Here is a 23115-nt window from a genome sequence, read left to right as displayed (position 1 = left end):
ACTTAACTGTGAGCAGGGCACACGTAGTCAATTTAATGTAATTTAAATAAAAACTCTCCATTCAGCTAGCTGAGAAATGAAAACAAGTTTTGCAGCTGGGGGGAAGTTACCATCTCGCTTCATAAAACCTCTTTGATGTAGCCTAAAAAAAAAAAAAAAGAAAAAGAAAGACAGATTTCCATAGAGTTGGTCGACTCTTCTCAGTTGTGTGTTTTGTTTTGTTTGTTTTTTTTTAATCTGATGTAATTCGAACAGAAATTACCTTTCTCACTTGCATATCATCTTAAGACTTTCAACTAAAAACGAAGTTTCTTGGAAAAGTTAATCCACTGTCACCTCTAGATGGCAGCACAGCAAAAATGTGTGTAAAGCTGCACCAACTACATGGAAGAAGAGGTAGAGGCAAGGGAAAGTGGAAAATGTGACGACAACCAAACAAGAAGCCTGAGTATAAAGGAAAAGAGAGGAGAAAAAAAAAGGGAAAAGCCTGCTTGTAATCAAAGTCACAAGTTGTCATGTGTACTTTGTATAAAAGGAGGGAGATGTCCTTATGACAGTGCTGCACTGTTGCTGTGTGATTTCATCCCGTGCTGTGCACACCTCCTCTGGTTGCTTTTTGCGCATTAAACTGTAACTAAACAGTAAAGTGAACTTTAACACTGGCGACTTGGTTAAAATGCTTTTACTCAAGTCCATATGGGAGTCTTAAGCTTTGAGATTAGCCGACTTAACTTTACAAGCAGCAGGGAATTAAAAATGTATTAGGAGTATTAAGACAGGATGGCAGACAGAAGGACTTACAACGTTGTGATTTTAGGTTTGGGATTTTTGTTAATTTTCACCGCCTTTACCACCTGTGGGAACGTCGAAGTAAGTTCATAAACTTTGCTTTCACTCATCAAACTTGTTTTCAAAGTTGCTTGTGTTTTTCCTGTCTTCTCAGAGGTTTTCTTTTCAGGTATAACGCAGAGCATACTGCTGAAAGCTGAATTATTATTGTTTAATCGATAAAACATATTTCCTGTCAGCGCAGACAGTCCCCACAGTCTGTATAGTATTTGCTGCGCACACACCCACAAACGCGTCAAGGTTAAACGAAATCAGCCAAGATTTGTATTTTCTCCACAGTTTGTCAGTTATGTGTTTTTTTTTTTTTTGTTTTTTTTTTTTTGTTTTTTTTTTTTTTTGTCTTGTGTTTTATTTTCTCCCCCGCCCCCCCCCCCCCCCCCCTTTTTTTTTTTTTTTTTTTTTTTTTTTTTTTTGAAGAAAGTAAATCAAACAAAAATGTCGCTTAAGTAGTAGGGAATGGGCCAGTCAGAGGAGAATGTCAGGCGCGTCTCGTGTTTCTGATTTTCTTAAATGGTCAGTGAAATTATCAGACCGGATGAATTAGCCTACTTGAGCTCATTAGAGTACTTGGATCCCCCCCCCCACAAGTCTAACCTTTTACCTCATATATTCCAGCAAACTGTGGTGAAAAGTCTGTCAAATTCTACCTTTAGTGGAAGTGGATACCACAGGTAAAACAGAAAAAATAAAGTTAATTTTACAAACCTTTTAAACAAATAGACGTTCATATTGTTTTCTCTTTTGTCCTCCCATACAGTCTTGGGATCATCTATGGAGTTTTTTCATTCTCCAACCTTCTTGCACCATCAATTGTTACAGTAATTGGAGCAAAACTGACCATGTTTTTGAGTGGTCTGCTTTACAGGTAAACGTGCTGATATGTGATATTGAAGGGATACCTAGGATGTTCATGGTGTGACTCATTTCTGTCTTTCCTTTCTATCCAGTGGTTACATTGCAGTTTTCATCATCCCCTCCACATGGTCTTTTTACCTGACTTCTGTACTCATTGGCATAGGAGCAGCGAGTAAGTTCTTTTTTCATATTATTAGACAGTAGATTGTTTTTCATATTTGGTTATAGCCAAATATCACTGCTCAATAATGTTTAAAGTGTGTTTGCAGGGGGCATCCGTATCCTAACTGAGAATCAGTACGCAATTTTGAAATGTATTTGGGAATTTAAAAAAAAATTGTTATTTAGTCATTCTATAAAAGAAGCAAAAGGAGGGTAACGAAAGTAAAAACAAAAGAAAAAGTGGCATGTAAAGCAATTGCTTTCCATCAGTTTCCAGTACTGATTTTCTGATGCTCTGACTTGAACCTCTGCAGAAACTTGGGCCACAATGTCAAGAATTTTACAAGACAGTTTTTAATTTCTAATATTTGTTGCTGGTATTAGAAGTTTTAGCTGCTGTTTTAGAATTAGGGACAGTTTTTTTTTTATGAAATGCTTAAAAACTTGTGAGATCCTATTATGATTTAGTAGAACTAGTGATCTCAGCATGTCATGTTTTCAGTGACTAAAAGTCTAAAGGCCTATGTTCATCTGAATTCCACTTACTAATATGGGCACATGGATGCAGGATACAGTGTATTAACAATACCTCTCAATACTAAGACACACAAATATTTCAGTATAACCTTGCTGTTGGCATTTGCTGCCCTTGTAAGCTTTATTTCTGTTTAAAAAAAAAAAAATCCAAGTGGTGTTTAATCATGCATACAGGGATTATCACGACCGGGATGCTATAAACAGTACATCTCATATTAGAGCTTAAATGTTTTAGAGACTGTGTCTCCAAGTAGCGTGCAGCACCTTGAATTTAACTTATGAATGTTAAGAGAGAGTGTTTACTGGGAAAATGAGGAGAATTATTTTGGGGCATGTTTGTGTATCCTTTCTTAAATCACTGCAGTGTGATGAATTTTTATAATTTCCCCTAGGCTACAGTATGCTTAGACTTACCTACACACAAAGATAATTTCCTGCTTCATGTGGGCGATTAACTGACTGGTTTAATTTTTTTTCTTCCCATCACGCTCCCACAGTGCTCTGGACGGCTCAAGGACACTTTCTGGTGGAAAACTCAGAAGCTTCCACCATTAACAGGAATACTGGGATGTTCTGGGCTCTCCTACAGTGCAGGTATGACACAGGAATGTTGCTCTCTGTCCATTCATGCAGATGTAGAATCATGAAATTAGTTTATGTAAAATTCTACAGGCCCACACACTTGATGTTTGCATAATTAACTGGAATTAAATTAAAAAATATTTTGTCTAGGAATCTAACAGTCCTCCAGTGAATCTGCTCTATAAACCAACAAAAAGTTGCATTTAGTACATGAAACACCATTTGCCAAAATGTTTTCATGTTTTGATTTGTTTCCTTTAATTTTATGTTTGATGTCCTTCCTGCATCTTCACAGCACATTTAATTAGTTAGATCTCAAAACAAATATATTTATTAATACTCCATCCCTCTAACAAAAGAAAAAAAAAAGAATTGATGCATCATAAAAGAGTTTTGAGAGTTTTGGTCTTTTCATTGCTTGTATTTGGCCCATTTCTCGTCTGTACTGGCTTGGGCAATTAATTTGTATTTGCTAAAATATGCAAATTGAATTAGTATTATAATTACTTAGGCTGTCACCTGTTAACAAAGCTCCCAATAGAGCAAAGCTAATCTGACTCCACAGTGGTGATCGCTGCCATAGCAAACTTATGATTCAATTCTTCATAGCCTGCAGACAAAAATACTGAATGCCACCGAAAACCTCTGCTGTCTTTCATGAATAACCTCTGTTATCCCTCACTGGGGCTCCAGGGAAAAAATACTGGCTCATTTACATTTTTATTTTTTTTAGCTTAAGGTGGGTATGTCATCAGAGGCAGAAATAGAAAAGGGTGGCTTACAGAACCTTGCTGTTTTTAACCCCACAAGTCAAATAAACAACTTCAAAAACTGAAAGAGGTCTCCACACATGCAGAAATGCAGATCACAATGTTTTAATAAAGTCCTTTTTTTTTAACGCATTTGAAAATGAACCCGGTCCACCTTCCCTGCCTATCACACATAATTTCTCAAACGGCTCAGCTAACACGACGCTCTTCATCTTCTTTTTCCATTACACTGATTGTCCAAATGGGAGCACTTTAATTAAAGGTCACAGTTTTTAAAATCTGAAAGGCCAAAAGAGGTTTGAGATACACCAAATCTGAAGTACATAATTAGTGGCACATGAGGGTATGATAATTAAATGCTAAAATGTTTAACTTTGCTAAATCTCACACACTTGTGCCCTAATTGTGATCAGACTTGAAGTGATGTTCCTCATTTTTGGTGATGTCTGAGTCATGTGAAGGAAGCAAAAGTCATGTTGTTCATTCATCTCCTGCTCCTTGTGTAACATACAGTGGGGTTGAAAGTCTGTGAACTATTATGCAGTTTTCGGTCTTCCTGCATGTAGCATATCAGAGAAAAGTTTGGACATGCTGACACGTTTGTTTTGTTTGAATAAATGCGTCCAAGCTCCTGACTGCCATATGACCTAAAGCATCAGATATTCATATCATGCCTAAAAGTTTATAAGTACACCCAATTTATCATCTGAGGCAAAGATTTTATACTTAAATAACTGTCAGCTGTGTTTACCAAGGAAAGTCATTAATACATATATAGAACTGGCAAAAGTTCTTTGAACTGTTGTTCAGTAACTACAAACTAAAGCGCTCTGCTGACCAGTCTGTACACCAGTTTGGAAGAATTCTGTACTGAGCAGCTTCACATCTGGTTTCCTCATACGAACTGCTCAGTTCAGGTCCTTCCACATAATTTACATTCAATTAAAGTAAGGGCATGGATGTGACTTAACTTGCTTGCTGCAGGCTTTTTCCTGGGTTCAGTTCACTGGCAAATGCTCTGACATTTTCTTCTAGAATATGCAGGCATAAATGTAAATTTGAATCAGTGATAAGACCCAATGACCCAGATGTGTCCGACCCAGCCCAAACCATGATACAACAGCTTCTATGGTCCACAGCTAAGAAATAATAGAGTTTTACTTTTTCATGTGAAGCAAAGTCATGTTTTAGTGTCATTCATCCACAAAGCATCTTTTCATCAGCTGTCTGCCTTATCATCATGATCTTACACACGCCGCAGACAGGCAGAGTGGACTGCTATTCACTAGCAAGGCACATCTAAAGGGAGATTTAGAAAGCATGAAAAAATAAACATGAACTAGACATGTTTGCTTTTGACTTGTCTGTGGATGAAATAGGCAGCATGGTGATGGTAAAACAAAATCGACCAGTGGAAGAGATTGCTGCTTTAATTGGAAACAAACATTGAAGATGAAAATAAAAACAACTGTAGTGGACATCCACAAAACTGGAATGGAGACAGTTCCTCTTCAAGAATTATTTTAATCTCTGGGATATTATATCTGGAAAAATGGTAGTTAGGCGTGAACTATGGACCTGCCCAAACAAACAGCTGATGATTCATATCAGTTTTATCTTTATCAGGTCAGATGCAATTTTCAGGGCTTTTTTTCAAAACACAAAGGAAAAAATGAAAAGGATCACCTCTCTCGAAAGCACAGAATTTTCTTTTGCATACTAGTTGATTTTTTTTTTTCTATTTTTGTCTCCCTTTTCTTTTTCACATGTTCTAAATGTAAATCAAAAACAGCAATTTTGTACTTTCTCAAATCTTCCTCTTTCCAAACTTTCTTCTTGACCATTTCTGGGGAGGCTAGCAATGGTCTTAAATTTACTCCATTTGTACTCAATCTGTTTGATTGAATTGGTGGAATCCAGGACAGACAGAATTGTATCCTGATAAGTAATATGTTTTTTTTCTGATCTTTGGTCAATGCCATAATACATGCTCACAAATATCTGTTATTAAGATCAGACTAATCAATTCTTGTATTTTAACTATAACAAGCCACTTGCTTACACCTGCATTTATTTCCATTGTTTTAAAACCATAGACTTTAACATCACTGTCCAATTCATTACCCACCCTCAAGGTTCACATACTTTTACCATCCACCAGTGTGTAATGCTAGATTATTTCCCTTGATATAAACATTTAATATTTTTCTCTTAATCCAATTCATTTAGCAATCTTTAGGACTTGTGTAAAAACCTGACGATGCTCATCTTATTTATGCAGACAAAGATCATTCCTAAGGAAAAACAGCAGCTCTGTACATGATGCTAAAAAGCTGGCGTTTGCCATAATTGTACTAAATGATGACACATGGGTGCACTGCAGAGACTGCTTTTTTTCCCTTCTTTGTGAGGATTTTTAAGGGTGCCATGCTGCATAAATTTCACCCAAAGAATGCTGACACTGGAATAATATGGCATATAATGAATATATAGAGCATCCTATAATGCAAAAAGATGGATTTGCGTGTATTTGTGTATCCGTTTGGGATTGGTCAGACCGAAAAGTGCCCTAAGGGAATAATGTTATGCGTGTTGCTGTTCTTGGGTGGAAACCTATTTGTAACCTTGATGATGATCACGGAAATCACTGGAGGTGCAAGGATTTCACTCATCAGCAGTTCCATATGTGTCAGCTTTGCGTGCGATACAACACTGATGAAATTTAATTTGCACTGTTTATTTGCAGCATGGTGTTTGGCAATCTTTACATCTATTTGGACTGGAACGGAAAAACAGAAATATCAGGTATGGTCAGACTTGAGTAGTTACTGATGTGACTATAAAAGCAAAATGTAGCACGATGATGCAAGTAAAATATCATCAAATGGGATTATACAAGTGACTGGTTATTCTGAATGTGCCCAAGCTTAATGGTCTTTATATATCTGCTGCATTTTAATGAAGCGGTTTATTTTAATCTCCCTCTTTCAGACATCAGCAGGAGAAATATTTTTCTGTTCCTGCTGGTCGCCTCTGTCCTCGGCACGCTCAGCTTCCTGGTGTTGAGGACGAGCTATCATGAAGAAGAGATGCTCTCTGAAGAGGAGGGGCAGTCGTTGCTCTCAACCCGCATGAAGTAAATGACCGTCCAATGTAGATGTAGATAATTACAGCATTTTCACAGTGGTCTCACAAAATCAACTAGAAATATCTGAAAACTAACAAACAAAAAGCTGATAGAAGATGTTACGAAACCACCTAAAACATCTCCTTTCTCAAAAAAAAAACCCCACCATAGGTTTGCAAAGCGTTTTCAAGGTGACTTTATGCTGCATTTGTGCAGAAGTTTTAAACCATTCTCGTCCATCACAAAATGACACTGACCAATTTTCTCTCGATCGATGCAATTTTGACAGAGTCAAGCCTAATCATAGCTCTTGACATGAGTAGGGTGCAATCAGGCAGATCTGGGGCGGCTGGGATGGAGACTTTCTTTGAGAGTGACACATTTGAATTTTCATGAATCTGGACAAAGTTGAGTCAAATCACGTGATGAAAAATGTAGTTTGCATCAAAGACAACTGGAAGTCGAGGGGAAAGTAAATGACCAAAAGTACTGGACACCAAAAAAACCCTTTAACACAAAATATGACGCTGCAATTTGCGGGTTATTCAGAAACATCATCAGAATACTAACTTGGGCTGAACATATTTTCTTTGTGTGTGTTTCCGTCTGTCTTGAGGCAGCAGATTTTTTGTAGAAACTCTTTTGGGCATCTGCCTGGTACAAATATTTGATCTTTGCTTACTGACTGAGTCTGTGACTAAACAATGACTCCAGCGGAATGAGAAGAAACCCTGCTGGGGGGAATAACCCTTCTCTTTGATTGTGAACATCCGTTATTTACTCAGAGAAGCCTCACCGTGTTTGCTCTTCAATTTTATTGATGAACTTCACTGTTGTAGGTGTTAATATTGATATCCTTTCTGTTGTTTAGGTACAAGAACAGAGCAAATACTGCTTTGCAGGACACCAAGTCAGAATTCAGTAAGTTATATCTGTGCTTTTGAATAAAAACCTACTTTACTGAAATAATACCTGGAATATGCAGATCTACTGCATTCATTTTACAGATAATGAATGGAGTAAATGGATGCTTAAGTTTCAATGGGAAAATTCAATGTTCAGTCTTTCTATTTTCTATTGTATATTTTTTTTTAGTTCAGTGTTGTTAATGCACATCTTTCCTTCCATTCTTCTTTTTTAAGATGAAAAAGATAAAGTTCACATACAAAGTGCTGCTGAAGTGACTAAAATAATTATTAGAGAAGAAGAAAAGTGCAAAATTCTAATTAAAAGTTGATTTATGAGGTATGACTGCCATATTAAAAAAAAAACAAAAAAAACTAATGTTGTATCCTGTCCTAAAACGCCTCACAATGCCAATGATCTCAGTTAACTTCTCTGTATGCAAATGCGTGTCACGCGGTCAGCTTTAAGCCGAGTTTTTGTTAAACCACAAATATATTCAGCGACCTGAACTACATCATTATTTTAGACCTTAACATGTTTTAATATTCACCACATTCACAACGATGAGATTAAGAGGCATAATATGGGAAAGGTAATGGGGTAAAATAATTGGTTTGTGAGGTTGCAGAGCTCCGTGTTAGCACCCCTCTGCTGACAGAAGACACACAAACCAAAGCTCATAACTTCTCAGCACTTTTCATTCCGAAACAGTTTCAGTCTGAAAGCCTGAACAAAGATTGTCTGCTCACATCAAACGATAACTTCAATACTTGTCATGCATCCACGGGCTGTGTGCGAGCAATACTGGCTCGCTCCAAACCTTTGTGTTTACTTCTGGTGAGTTGCATCAAAACATCAGAAAAATGTGCAACTTGCTAAATTTGTTCAAAGGTGACCAGAACCAACCGATCCAGTGTGGGTACAGCTCAGTTTGCTGAAGTCAGGCAAACTGAAGCATATAAACTCCCTGCAGCCTTCATTCTCAAATGTTCTCAAACACACACACACACAGATCAGCTTAGACATTAAAACCAGGTGAAGTAAGTAATACAGGTCATCATTTTACAACTCAATGTTCTGCTGAAACAACCTTCGTCCTGGCATCCATATGTAGTTGCATAGATTTCTTCACATCTGTCAGTCCCCTTATGTTGCAGCAACAGTTCAAAGAATGTGGGTAAAGGGGTCCCAGACAATCTCTACAACCCTCTTGAAACCCCAGGGATAAAATCACTAGTGGACATTACTAATTCTAGCTGTGAGTTCACTTGGGACAGATTAAACACTTAAACAGCACATCTCAGATCTAGACGAATAAAAATTTACAGTTGAAAATCTTTATACATGACAAAGTGGTTGATTATTAATGTGTTGAGTACAAAATAACATAAGAACCATCAATGGAAATAAAAAACCATTAACTCGTAGAGATCTGCATTCAGAATCATACTTAAAAAAAAAAAAAAAAAAAAGTGGAGAGATCAGATCACAGGCTGACCCAACTTCTGAGGAAATCCCTCCAAGATGATTGAAAATTAGGTTCATAGTGTGTGTGTTGCTTCCACATGCCTGTATGCAATCCCGACATTGTCTGGGCATGCTCCAGATGAGATGCTGGGCCGTGTTGTCCTGAGAAATCTCTTCCCATACCCAGACAGTCTGTAGTACGACATGGCAGCATCGGATGGAAGGAGACATGATGTCCCAGAGGTGCTAGATTGGATTCAGGAGACCAGGCCATGGCATCAATGCTTTCGTCATGAAGGATCTGCTGACACACTCCAGCCACATGAGGCTGAGCATTATCTTGCAGCAGAAGGAACCCAGGTTCTACTGCAGCAGCGTATGGTCTGACAACGGGTCTCAGCTTGGTGTTGGGCCGTGAGCAAGCATCTTGTTTGTGGACGTTGATCCCTCACACCTCCCTTAAGGAGTCTGTTTCTGACAGTCTGAGCAGAAACATGCACATTAATGGCCTGCTGAAGGTCATTTTGTTGGGCTCTGACAGTTCTCCTCATGTTCCTCCTTGCACAATAGGCTCAGATAGCAAGTCCTGCTGCTTGTTTGTTGTCCTCCTGTGGCCCCTTTCTACATCTCTTGGCACACTGGCCTGCCTCGTGGTATTTCTTCCATGCACCCCACACTCTGCTGGGAGACCTTCTAGCCACATGTGATGTGACATCCTGGATGAGCTGCACTACCGGAGCAAATTCTGTGGATTGCAGACACCTCATGTTACCTCTAGTGGTGCTGCCCAATGCAAGAGTCATAAAGTAAAAATCAGCCAGAAGGAATGTGGACAGGGAAATGGTCTGTGTCCACCACCTGCAGGGCCATTCCTTCACAGGCCTTCTCTTGCCTCTCATTTCCACCTGTTGTCTGTTCATTCATACAATGGGAGGTAAAATCAATTTAGTCAGTGTTACTTTCTAATTGGACAGATTGAAATCTACGACTGAGTTCCATGCGTATGACGATGTGTTCCCATAACTTTACTAAGCAGTGAATGCACATTCAGATCCGATCACTTAGCTCTCATTCAGAGGTAATTCATGAAACTTCTGTCTGCGTTCTTACAATAACTTGACACAATTTTTCCTGTGAACTCATTCTGAGACCACATAATGCCTGATGTGACTCCATGCAAGCAGAGTTATCACAATGTTTGGTTTTGGTTTTTTTGCTGCTTTCCCAGTTGTAAAACAAAAGCTGTGTCAAAACTCATGAAAAGAAGAAGACAAAAAAAAACTTATCTAGAATGTTTATTTCTGGAGACAGTGAACAAAGCAACAATGAGTTCAGCTCTAAACCTCAGGATCGGCTCTCATCTGTCTAGGGAGTCACAATTTAACCAGTCCTGGACCTCAGAAAGCTTGTTTACAGCAGGCTCTGTGCATACATGGCAGAAGAGAGCCATTCATTTTTCTTTCTGTAAATTGGCTTTTGTAGCCTGTGGGCATGACACGGAGGATCCTATAGTCCCTCCTGTGAGGTGTCAGTCAAAAGCAAATGCTGACTATATTTTAAAAGCACTGCATAAATAATGCAGATTTCTAAGAGTGTGTACATTCAAAATGAGACGTGGCTGAAACTCGTTGGAGATGAGGGAACAACAGTGGGTGAGAATATATTGAAACAAAATGAAGTTTTCCTGAACTGTATCTTAGAACTAATGTAGATTAAAAAATAAATGTTGGTCTGCAGAAGACTAAAAGGCTTTACACCTAAGTGACTTACCTGTAATATATTTATTGGTGTTGATTTCCCCATCTGTCGCTGTTTTATAAAATACTTAACATCGATCAGATAACAAGAATCTCAGCTTTCCAAAGATGCGTCACATGTGCAGCTACTGTGTGCACAGCTAAGTTGCATGGAAACTTCGGACTATCCATCTGAATTTTCATGGTTGAAAGCTTCATTGTGCTGATGATCTCTGCAAGATCACAAATAGCATATTTTATGCTCCTTCCCTCATTCCACATCTCTAGTAGTGAGCTTTTTGAGATATCTGTAAATAATTCCACAATTAATGCCGTTCTGGCAAATCAGTGACTCATAATAATGCTGTAGTTCAGTTGTGTGGACATCAGCAGGTCCACAGAAATATCAGGGAGCTGCTGACTGATGTTGTGATGCTCAGCTGACAGCGGTGTGATGTAGGTTGTGTGTTTATTTCCACACAGAGATCCAGTCATAAGTGGTCCAGTGGGAAAGGGATTGTAGAACAAGGTGTTACAGGTCCGTGAATCAGGACCAGGACGGATGGTAGCACCAGGTCGGAACAGCCTTTGTAGGGATGTTCAAGTCTGTCATGGTTCTTATTTTGCATCAGAGATGGAATTATTTAAGCGAAAGACCCATGTTCATTTAAGACATGGGTCTTAAATGGACATGGACAAGATTCCCACATACTGAACCAGAATGCAGCCATTTCCTCATAGATTTTGCTGTTGATGAGAAACTACAAGAAAAAGCGCAGAAGATCCCCAAACATGTCATTTTCATTAAGTCTCGCTACTTTTTAGCCTGAAACTCGCACTCACTGGCAGCGCTGTTATTCTTCAAACGAAATTTGTTTTTATAAATCTCCCAGCATCACGACGGAGCTCACATAAACTGCCTGAGCACGAGTTTATCTGAAGATTATCTTCTCGTTGTCAACTGGAAACTCTGTCGCACTTACTAAAGCCTTCAATGCTGCCCCAAGTTGTTTGGATGATCAGATTGTGTTTTGTCTCATGTGTATCTTGTGTGCATGGAAGACTTGTGTGCACCTGCCTTAGGTTCATCAAAGATGCTTGCTGATTTATGTCAAGAAAGGGCATCGAGGCATTTATAAACAAACCTGGTGGGATTTCTGCTTTAAAATCTCTCTGAATGGGAGTCTCTTGTAGGGTTTTTTTCTGTCTGCACTTAAATGTGGCATTTGAGCGTATTGTGATAAGAGTATTTTACTCGCACTGAACATTAATTGTCAGAGTAGGAAAAGAGCCTGAATGTCTGCATTTTCATCTGAGCTCAGTAAAGAGCTAAAGAAATATGGTCTTTTTTTTTTTTTATTTTTTTTATTTCTTAGCAGTTCAAATTACTATTGCATCTCCTCCCCTTCAGAAACCATGGTGCAGCTGCTGAAGACTAAAACCATAATACTCCTGAGTCCCTGCATGGCATACAGCGGTAAGGCAAATGAATTAATGTAGCAAATCTCTCAGCTTCCAGTTAAAAGACTTGCAGCTTCAGCCCAGCACACACTCTCTGTTCTCCAGGCCTGGAGCTATCTTTCTACAGCGGTGTGTATGGAACATGTATTGGAGCGACAACACACTTTGGAGAAGCGGCTAAAGGCTTGATTGGGATTTCTGGGATCGTGGTAGGCATTGGAGAAATAGTAGGTGGGTTTACTTTCCTCAGAGCATTTTCAGACAATTCATAGTCAATGGGAGGTCTTTGAATTCACAGAGTATCTTGTTCCCAATCAGGTGGGGGTTTCTTTGGATTGCTGTGTAAGAACAGTCGCTTCAGACGAACCTCTGTGGTGTTTCTGGGAATGGTTGTCCATTTTATTGCTTCGTATTTAATCTTTCTCAACATCCCTAACGATGCACCCGTCGTCTTTGAAGCAACAACCCAAAAGGAGCCGTATTTGACTCCAAGGTAGGACTTTTCTCTGATATGTGAACATAAAGGAGTTCATGCTGTATTTTAATAAGAACTTTGCTTTCCCTCAGTGTATCCATCGCCCTGCTGTGCAGCTTCTTGCTCGGACTTGGAGACAGTTGCTTCAACACGCAGCTCTACAGCATACTCGGCCATGTTTATGCGGAGCAAAGCACGCCTGCTTTTGCCATCTTCAAATTCATCCAGGTAATCCTCGGCTGCCTGTTCTCAGACATTGTTAGCAGAGCTGAGGGAAATTCAAGCAAAATGTTCTGTCAGCTGTGAAATAAATACACCTGAAGCCTCAGTAAAAAGGAAAGGCAGCAGCAGCAGGGAGGCTTTTTACCTTTCTCCTGGTTTCGCTTGATTAGTTATTAACAAAATATTTTTGGTCAGTTGGGGATGTTTGATACTGCCCCCCCCCCCAAATATCTGATATACCGACTGTCCTGCTCTTAATTTCTGATACTAACATTAAACAATACTGACATTTTTGGAGTGTGTTTTGCCCAAAAAACCCCCAAAAATATTTGGAAAACTATCCATGAAATGTCTTGTATTTTGTCATGTAAAATTAGAGCAAACTTAGCTGAGGAGATTGATATATAAAATGTGAATTATGTTTCATAGTCATGTCGTTAAAAAAGTAAAAACTGGCATGGATCATTTCCAATATTGCATTTTAATGTTGATATTGGACGATAATATTGCTGTAGTTACAGTTACTAAAATAGACCAAGCTTTAAACTTTTTGTGTGCAGAGTATGAATCTAACTACAGTACCATGATCACCGTTACAGCCTTGCTGCCAGAGAGCCTTTTCTTTAATAATCAGTCAAATTTCTGTATGTTTTAGTCTGTTAGTGCAGCAGTGGCGTTCTTCTACAGCGGATACCTTCTGCTGATGTGGCAGCTCCTGCTGATGGTCATCCTGGGTTTCACCGGAACTCTCTGCTTCTTTGTGGTGGAGAGGATGCAGGATTTCTCTTTGGATTTACAGGAATATTAGAAAGATGTCTCTGTTTTCTGGGACAGATGTTTTTGGGTTTTTTTTTTTAAGAAGATGATTGTTAAGAGACAAAAAAAAAAAAAAATCCAGCTTCTTTCATTTCACATTTTATTTAAAACATTTTCCATCGTGGTACAATGAAGGCCTCTTCTATTTTAGTAGTGGCCAGAATTGATGCTAATCCAAAAATCAAGATGGCTTCAGAAAATATTTTATTATAAGGTTCTCATGGTGCTTAAGTTGTGCTTTGTCCACCTTCTGTCCTTATTAATCAATATTAACCTTTTATCTCATTTTCAATGACATAGTTGTAAATACCTGGTCTGACTGAGTTAACAACCACTTAACTTTATCTTGTACTTCACACTGCTTCCAGCTCAGGTTTGCTCTGATGATGGCACTTATGCTGCAGATATTTTATGTCTAAACTTTCATATAGAACTTTGCAAGCTGTTTATGAGTATAAATAATACTAATTAATGCCTGACAATCACTACTCTTTATTGTTTTTGTACATTTTGCATACAAGCATTAATGTTCTTTAATTTTGTGAATCTTTTATGAATAAAGTTTTTATGCATTTTGAAAACCATGACTTAATTAAAACAGGAAATTGTTTAATAAAAATAACAGCTCATAAAATGTAGATATAAGACAATACTGGCTTGCACCTTTATATTGGACAATCTGGAGTCCTGATTTCTTTTTTTTTTTTCATGTCACCCAACGCTTTATCTCTTGACTCCTTTCAGTCACGATACACCTTAATAATGTGGCTATTTTGATCATTTAATTTTTCTAATGTCAGTGTGTCTCCACAAGGTTTGCCCAATTTATTTGAAAATTAATGTGGCAATTAATAAAAGAAAAAAAAAACTATGCAAGGTTCAAGTTTAAGGGAAGGGGTTAGAGACCCTTACGTCCAACATTACTTCATCTTTAATTGAGTATTGATTACTTCATAATGAGTGCAAGCAGGTTTGTAAGATCTCAAGTTAATTATGTTACGTACTTGATAGATACAAAGTATTGAAGGGCGAATAAAATACAGCATTTACCCTCAGAATTAAATCCTGACAGGATTTGTGTTGTTGCTTCAGATAACCTTGTAAGGAAAGTAACTGGGTTTGGATAAGTCTATTACCTGAACACTGGCATGTTTAATGTATGAAGCATCTTCACCAGGACAAGAGATAAGAAAACAGGGATTGAAGGCTCACACAAGACTTCACTTCGGCTTTTCGAACATCTCCATATATGTGCGAGCGAGTTTAATGATGTGGGGATACGCTGTTGACAAAATATGTTTCCTGTTAGGGTTTATTGAGCTGTTTTACTTTCATGTTCCCACAACTCCTCAGCCTCACCAGGCTAACAAAGCCTTGATTTCCCACAGCACCACTTTATTCGGCCGTGTGTTTGGTTGGAAAGCAGATCAAATGTGCACATCAGGCCTGATCTGCTTAATTTTCTGACATCCTCACATCATAATTGTAATAAGCAGACTTAATTGAAACGGACCTGTGAGATGCACGTCTGCGGCTTGAAGTGTGCTGCCATCTCTGTCGTCAGCTCTTGTGTTTCTGGTACGAGGGAGGAGTTGGACTGTAGGGGCATTTATCCTGTGAAACTGTCTAAATTTTTAATTCTGTCTAAGCCCAGGGGATTAGTTTATTTATTCTAATAAGTATCATTTGTTACCTGCATGACTGGCTCCAACTGTCAGTGTATCCAGAGAGCTGCACTTGTTACATTTCTGTACCTGTAGCTAACCCGATTATTACATTTGAAGCCTTGCCTTATTTCCATTAATTATGGAAGTCACTGAGTGTAGGACTTCTGTGTGAATCAAGCTGAGGACACAATTAAATGAGTCAATTTCAAAACAAACTCAACTAATTACACAACTAACACCTGTTGTGTTGTGAAGCATTTGCTGCAGGTAGCTTTCCGCATAATAGATGTTTAACTTGTCAGTGGCTCGGTTAAGCCATTTATCAGCATGTGTTCGATGCTAATGGATGAAAGGTTTGTGTGATTGGCAGTTGTCCTAACATTTGTGACAATTAGTATCACATTAGCTTAAAAACTCTTAAGTTGATTTTCTCTCCGCCACAGCACAAAGAACAATCAGTATGGATTTTATTTATTATGAATCTGTTGTCATGACCACCAGAAACTGACAGAAAAGCTGACTTCTAGTGATCGGACATAATGCCAGTGTTTGACAGGGATGAACAGCACGTCTCCAGGCTGTAGAACACATTCCAGGTATGGAGCCTTGGCAAACTCTGGGAAGCGCTGTGTGTCTGGATTCTCAACTTCAACCTGCACAGAAGAAACCACAAATCTCATATCTCGTATATAATCTCATATTCATTTTCAACCTCAACATGTGTTTTATGTATGGATGTCCCACCTGACTGGTATTATGAAGAAGCTGTGACTCATGAGGATACAACTTGTCTGTGTCTTCTGGGGAATACAGGCGAATGTATTTGCTTCCCACCACCTGATACACACATGCAAGGGAATCCCATGTGATTAGCAAACTGATCAGGTGACGGATGCTACGGCAGAAAGTAGATTTGGGAAGCAGTCACCTGAGCCAGAAAGTTCTGCTGAGGATCCTGGTGGAGAGGAGATACTGTTCCTGCAGGTCCAAACCATGCATTTATAGTAATATGATCTTCATCTCCTTCACCAAGACAGCAATAATCTGGGATGCAGATGTCTTCCTTTAATTCTGGTATCTATGGTAAAATAAACAATGGAGCATTTTAGCTAGGTTTCACTCACTTTAATGTTAATGTTCATTTTGGATGAGTAGTTCAGCTCAAACTGCATACAGTATGTAATCTATACATGATAAAAATCCCACAATTCCTCAAAAGAAATCAGTTCTGTTGTATCTATTCAGTCAGTGAGGCGATGACACCTTGTGTGGCCTCCTTTCTCTCCAAAGTAGCTGTTAGCTAGCCTAACACCAACACTGGATTTTATTTGCTCAATGACACACACTGACTGTTTTGTGACTTTTTTTTTTTATTTAATGCCAAAAACAAAAGCTACTGTCCAATTTAATTCAATGCAAATAGATGTAAACATTTCAGTGAGTTGAGAGCAAGGCCACAGCAACATAACCAGATAAATATTAGCTTCAGCAAGAGATCGATGCCTTCCGCTTTGCCAAAGTTAGACTAATAAAAACTCTGAGAAAAAGTTTATATTACATGATTTTATAATGTTACATCATATAATGCCAAAAGTAAGATGGGAGCCAAACCTGATCAAACAGCTGGTGTTGAGCCAGATAACCCACACCTTTCCCGCCATCCTGGGAGATTCGGTTCTGTAAATTACAGTCCGAATATAGTTAGCCATCACATGTACATTTACCTTTAATGAAGGTAAGAATGCCCTTTTTGGGGCTTGATGAGGTTCACTCACTTTATTCAGAATATATCTATCAATGAATTCATTGACAGTAAGCAGGGTCTGCGACCAGTCCTCATCCGTATATCTGGACCCCACTTCAACTGGAACAGTCCGACAACCAGCCACTGACCTCAGGTAATCTATGCTTTGCAGGGAAGAGAAAATCACTTGTAAAATACATGAATAAACCTGCTCATTGTAGCTCTGAGAGCAGCGTTTTGCATAAGATGTCTCATCCGTCAGTCATATAATCTATGAAGACACTTGTATTGATCCCGCTGTTCTTATACAGGTTCATTGAAAACAATTACAGACACTATCAAGTATGTATAAATATAGTAATTATAACCGTACAATGAATTGTTTTGTGAGACAAGCCTAAAATAGAAACAGCTGAACCAACCTTGGTGTCAACATTTTCCTCACATTTCGAGAAAATTAAACCTTTACTTTCACTACATATAATGATAGTTAAAATTTGCATGTTATGAATCCCTCTGTATGAGAGTCCTCCGGGTTTCCTGCCCCCTCAGCTGGATAAGTGCACTCGCCTGTCGTCAAAGTGAGTATCAGTCTGATTACATGGCTGAATTTGAACATAAGTGGACACAAAGCTGGAGGCTGATGTTAATAGTGCAACACTCATTTGGACACTTTTTTAAAGTGGCTTTCTGCTTCAACCTTGTAAGAGTTGGAGTTTAACATAGTACAAACAACAAAAGGCCAACAATGATGCCATCTGGACATAAACATGCAAATCAACACACAGGGATTACACCAAGCCAGATATGGTGCAGAAGAAAACAAACCTCCAGGGGTGTGTGTTGAGGGCAGGCCAGTGGTTGATGATTCCTTCTAAAATCACTGGCTTAAGGGGAAGCAGGTAGTTTGTACTGAAGCTTTCCAATGAAGGACATTTAATTCTGGGAACAGCCAACTCTTCGTTGATGGAGGGAACATGTGGGTCTGCAGTCCTTGCTCTCTGTTAACAGCGTCAGAATGAAATGGGAAAAGCCGTCAGATAAAGTGTCTGGGATTATATTTATTTAAAGCAGAACTGAAAGGGTTGGTTTATTAACTAACTGGTTAAGTTTAGGAAACACAAAGACAAGTGTTGACTGTCTACTCACTTTTCTTTACGTTCTAGTAAAGTAAATTTGATGTCATTTGGATTATTGCTGGAGCTGGAGCCTATCCCAGCCTATCACTGGGCGAGAGGCAGGGCAGACCCTGGACAGGTTGCCAGTCCGTCACAGGGCCAACACAGAGAGACAAACAACCATTCATGCTCACACTTACAATTTAGGGACAATTTAGAGTAAGCAATCAACCTAACATGCATGTCTTTGGACGGTGGGAGGAAGCCGGAGTACAGGGACAGAACCCAAGCATACACGGAGAGAACATGCAAACTCCACACAGAAAGGCCACTGTTTGATCCTCCCGCAGCCGAGGCTCAAACCCAAATGTTAAGACATCATAACATCTGAGAAAAACATCATTATTTAAGGAAAGTATGATTAAAATATGACCGATTACCAGAAAATGAGCAGTAGTTAGAGGAAAATGCTAATCTGGACATAACACAGGTTGTTGCAGCTTTGCTCTGGGTGCAAATTCCCCACAGACACCAAAACGTTTTTGTAGTTTTAAATTGAAATTTTTCAAGACATCATTCTGCTGCTATAATGCCCAAGACAACAAGTAAAATGATCAATAAAAACAATAAAAATGACAAATTTTATAATGGACTATTTTTATTTATTTGGGGGAAAAAAATAGATTTTTTAAACAAAAAGTCGATTTTAAAATTGTCAAGCAAAAAAATCCCAATTTTCGATTAGATTTTCCCACCACTATTTATTAGTATAAGTTTCAAAATGAGGCAAACGAATCATTTAGATTAAAGTGATGCATGTTAGTAAGTTTAGGGAAAAAAAGGATACTGACCTTGACCTGCATATGTTCACATTCATCCTCTCCTCTGCTACTTCTTCTGACTTCACTTTGCAGAATCTTAACAATGTCCTGAAGTATATTTTCCATGATGGCTGCGCCCATGAGTAAACCCATGTCACAAGTCCTAACAGCCTGCAGGATCTCATCCTCTGACGGACTTCCTCGACACAGCGAGGCCACTTTGAAAAGGCAGCCGTAAGAGTAAACCCGTCGCCACTCTTTGTCCACATCCCGCCACGTCCCTGTGTTGAGTCTCTCCCATGAAATGTCCAAAATAATCTGAGCGTTAAGCGTTCGGCTGGTGCTTGTTGTGTCGCTGTACAGCTGCTGCCTGGACCGCCTGAGCATTTCCACCACACTTGACTCCACTTTGTCACTGAACTGCAGTTGAAACTGTTCTTCATTTACAGGCAACGAGGCAGAGATCTTTGACCATAGTGATGCCATTTATGAGAAGATGGTCCTTCTGTAATTTGCAGAATTGAAAGTGAAGATTAGTGAAGATTAGTAAAGCCCCCCCTACTAGCACTAGAAACCATGATAAGAAAGACTCTCAGTTAAGGTAAAATTACATCCATGCAGTGTAGATATTGTCTAATATGGAACAATTTGATAAAATTTCAGATACAAAGGCTGGGATTTAATTGTTTATGTGCAACAATCTGCACTGCATTGTGTAACACACATACACACAAAGGCACACACTGGACACTTGTCTATTTCATAACTAAATGCTTCTCTGCTGCAGAAAAGCAGCCATACACACCTAATTTCTAAATTGGCAAACGCCACACACAGGTGAGCACATCCTGAGCCAGAAAGACACGTGAGACATCAGCACAATGACGACGGTTTGTCGCATGGGTTTCTGGAACAGCCAATTCTTCCTCCATGTGACTTCATCCATGTTTGGATCCCGCGTGTTGCTGGAGATGCTGCCAATGCAAGAGGCAGCCAACTCCGAGCACCTGATTCATTTGCGCAGGGACACACAGCCATGTGAACGTGGAGGACTCAATTCAACAAAAAATGAAAGGCTTTATTTAAAATGCCACGTGCCTATGGTATGCTCTGACCCAGATGTTTCCTGCAGCAATTATTAGATTTTTATGAGATCATATGAGACATGTGTGCCATTTAAAAATGAATTTAGGATGTTTGGTGACAGACTTCACATTAGTTGAAACCTTTGATTAAAACCATCAACAAGTAATACATTTCCAAAATCATTTACTATTTAACATACATCTGTACATCATGTGTAATTTGTGGCGTCTAATAGCTGGAACATCTGCCTGTAGTGTAAAATACATGAACAATGAAAATAATAATAATAAAACAATGAATATATATATATATATATATATATATATATATATATATATATATATATATATATATATATATATATATATATATATATGTGTGTGTGTGTGTGTGTATGTGAAGAGTATGGTAAATATAAAAGCTAAACATTACTCACTCGCCAAATGTTTTTGTGGTTTATATGTCTAAAACTAAATCCCGGTTCAATACGTTAAAAGGTTATTTTAACCTGTTATTACCACATTTACAGCTTTTATCCAAAACTGTATGTGAAATAGCAGGTCGGCTAAGAACTTCCACAACAGCTGCGGGTGTGACGATAAAAAACCACCGGAAGGAAACTCGGAGGGCAGCGGAGTATAAATCGTTCCGAGTTGGGTTTTAAGTTGTCATTACTGTGAGAACTGACAAAAATCCACTGAATCAATTACGATAACTATTTTTTATAGCAATTTAATTAACTGTAAGGGTAACAGCGCTTTTTTAAATCATAAATTTTGGGAATTTAATGTGTATTTACTCTATGGTCCAGTAGAGGGTGGTAACATCTGCATCTGTACTAACATGGAAAATAAATAAATAAAAATGGGCCAGAAAAGTCTTCACAGCCAGGCAGACACAGGAAAAATTACATCTATCTTTCAAATGGAAATCTAACAAACTACACATAGCACATGCATACACCTACCCACATCCCACTCCCACACAGTTGCCCACGGCCACTTGTAGCAAACACAGAAATCAGCTCATCTCTCATCTGAGCTCTGTCTTTCAGATTATCAACCAAGTGTAGCCGTGATCATTCAGGTAAAAAAAAAAAAAGCAGTGCTCTGGTGACAGCCCAGCTTCATTTACATACATGTTGAAACAGAGGTTGTACATTAGTCTGAACAGGTGAACAACATCACTACGTTGCATTAAGGTGTCTGCCATGATAAATATGAACTCAACTGCTAAACAAACATTTGTTTTGCTCCCCTTTCACTTCTCCCAGCTGCTCATGAAGTTTTATGCAAATGCCTTGCCTCTAGGGCTGAGTGATACCTATCTGCTCACGTGAAACTAAAACAGTAATCGGATTTGTCTTTTTGATGTCACACAGATTTTTGAGTTTTCCATATTGAACTTCTTTTTGTGCTGGAAGGTAACCTGAGCAAACATGATAGGAAACGTTCTGCAGGGAAGTCTAGAATCTATAAACTCTCTGCACTATTATCAAATGTCAAACACTCTGTGAAATTCAAATAATCTCTGTGTAAAGCATGGAGCTGCTCTTGTATGTAAAGCAGATGGAAACAAGAGCGAGACAGCCTGCCTTTCCAGGAATCACAGGGGATTTTAGAGATGTTTCAGGCATTTCTATTCACTCTCACTGTGTAAACAGCAGAAGTCCCGTGGCTCGATCTATTGTTCACTTATTTTCACGGAGGTGAGAAAAGACTGTGATGGCCGACATAGAAATGCATTTTTTTTTTTTCATGCTTTTAGATACAACTTTTTTAATAAGGAGAATGAATTAGAAATTTAATGTAGAGTAATAAATGAGAGCAGTTAAGTAAACCGAAATACAGATATATCCTTGCACTTTATGTGATTTTATTTTTGAGATATTCTTTAAAAAAAAAAAAAAGTGATTGGAGCCTGTGTTTTTGTATTTGTCATCACTATTGTTTTGACATCTAAGAGAGCCAAACTTCATAGCATGATGTGAATTCTGCATTTGTGCATCGCTACTTGTGTGAGCTGTTAGGGTGGTCCCAGCAGGAGAGACTGATGTATTATTCACACATGTCCAAATCTGGTTGTAAGACAGTGTGGGGCTCCATTCAAGGTCACAAGTCTGGGAAAGCTGTACCTCCCTGTGCTGTCAAGACCGCCTTCGTGAGCAGGGGTCAGCGACCTTTTTCCTGTTTATGTGGAAGAAAAGGGTGATCACTGTCTGTTCCTCCCAGGGCCTTGTTAGCAGTGTCATTCAGAGAATATTTCAGGATTTCATTTTGAAATACTGTTTTACATTATATTTTCTTTTAAATGGACCAGAAGGATTTTATTGGAGATTTAAAACAATTTTTAAAACCATGTGAGATGACTAGAAGATACTACTGGAAAGCACTTCAAACCTTTTAAAGAAAGCACTGAGTTATTTTACCGTCTGTTTTTGCACCAATTAAACACACAAGATGCCTAACATTTGTGGGGTAAAGGCAACATATTTTACACTCTCAAATAATTTTTTGAAACTTAAATTCATCAGACTTGTTTTTAATGTAGCTCTGCAGGAGCTGCTTCACTTGCTCTCCAATTAAAAAAAAAAAAAAAAAACAACAAACAAAACACAAATCAATTATTGATCTGGTGTACGAGACATGGCTGAAAAGATCCTGCCCATCGTATTAACAAGTTAAATGTTTCCAAAGCAAGGAGTTATCTCAGTT

At 38.6% G+C, this 23115-nt stretch overlaps 2 protein-coding genes across 3 annotated transcripts; one reads left to right on the top strand and one right to left on the bottom strand.

The window, feature by feature from the left end:
• The first annotated feature begins 412 nt into the window (after positions 1-412).
• Positions 413-14509, top strand: LOC306765341 (UNC93-like protein MFSD11). The gene is made up of 13 exons (XM_079252759.1): positions 413-870; positions 1465-1520; positions 1607-1714; positions 1797-1876; positions 2901-2997; positions 6502-6560; positions 6747-6891; positions 7754-7803; positions 12403-12468; positions 12558-12683; positions 12771-12945; positions 13020-13155; positions 13805-14509. Exons 1-13 carry the CDS (start codon positions 781-783, stop codon positions 13955-13957), a joined length of 1341 nt encoding a protein of 446 aa, XP_079108885.1. The 5' UTR covers positions 413-780; the 3' UTR covers positions 13958-14509.
• A 1611-nt stretch (positions 14510-16120) lies between these two features.
• Positions 16121-20966, bottom strand: kdm8 (lysine (K)-specific demethylase 8; the record flags this gene model as incomplete). 2 transcript variants are annotated; one of them, XM_079253375.1, is made up of 9 exons in its annotated part: positions 20838-20948; positions 20121-20322; positions 19346-19820; positions 18205-18377; positions 17408-17540; positions 17244-17309; positions 16561-16710; positions 16377-16469; positions 16121-16285 (listed from the first exon to the last, which is right to left on the bottom strand). In XM_079253375.1, exons 3-9 carry the CDS (start codon positions 19799-19801, stop codon positions 16121-16123), a joined length of 1236 nt encoding a protein of 411 aa, XP_079109501.1. In that variant the 5' UTR covers positions 19802-19820; positions 20121-20322; positions 20838-20948. The 2 variants fall into 2 exon arrangements, with proteins under 2 accessions (XP_079109501.1, XP_079109502.1); XM_079253376.1 differs by lacking the exon at positions 20121-20322 and having other exon boundaries at positions 20838-20966.
• Positions 20967-23115: the final 2149 nt, after the last annotated feature.

This window comes from Telmatherina bonti (assembly GCF_933228915.1).
Source record: "Telmatherina bonti genome assembly, chromosome: 14".
In the NCBI taxonomy this organism is placed as follows: domain Eukaryota; kingdom Metazoa; phylum Chordata; class Actinopteri; order Atheriniformes; family Telmatherinidae; genus Telmatherina; species Telmatherina bonti.
The sequence above is the reverse complement of the archived record's forward strand: the minus strand, read 5'-3'. Positions and strand labels throughout refer to the sequence as shown.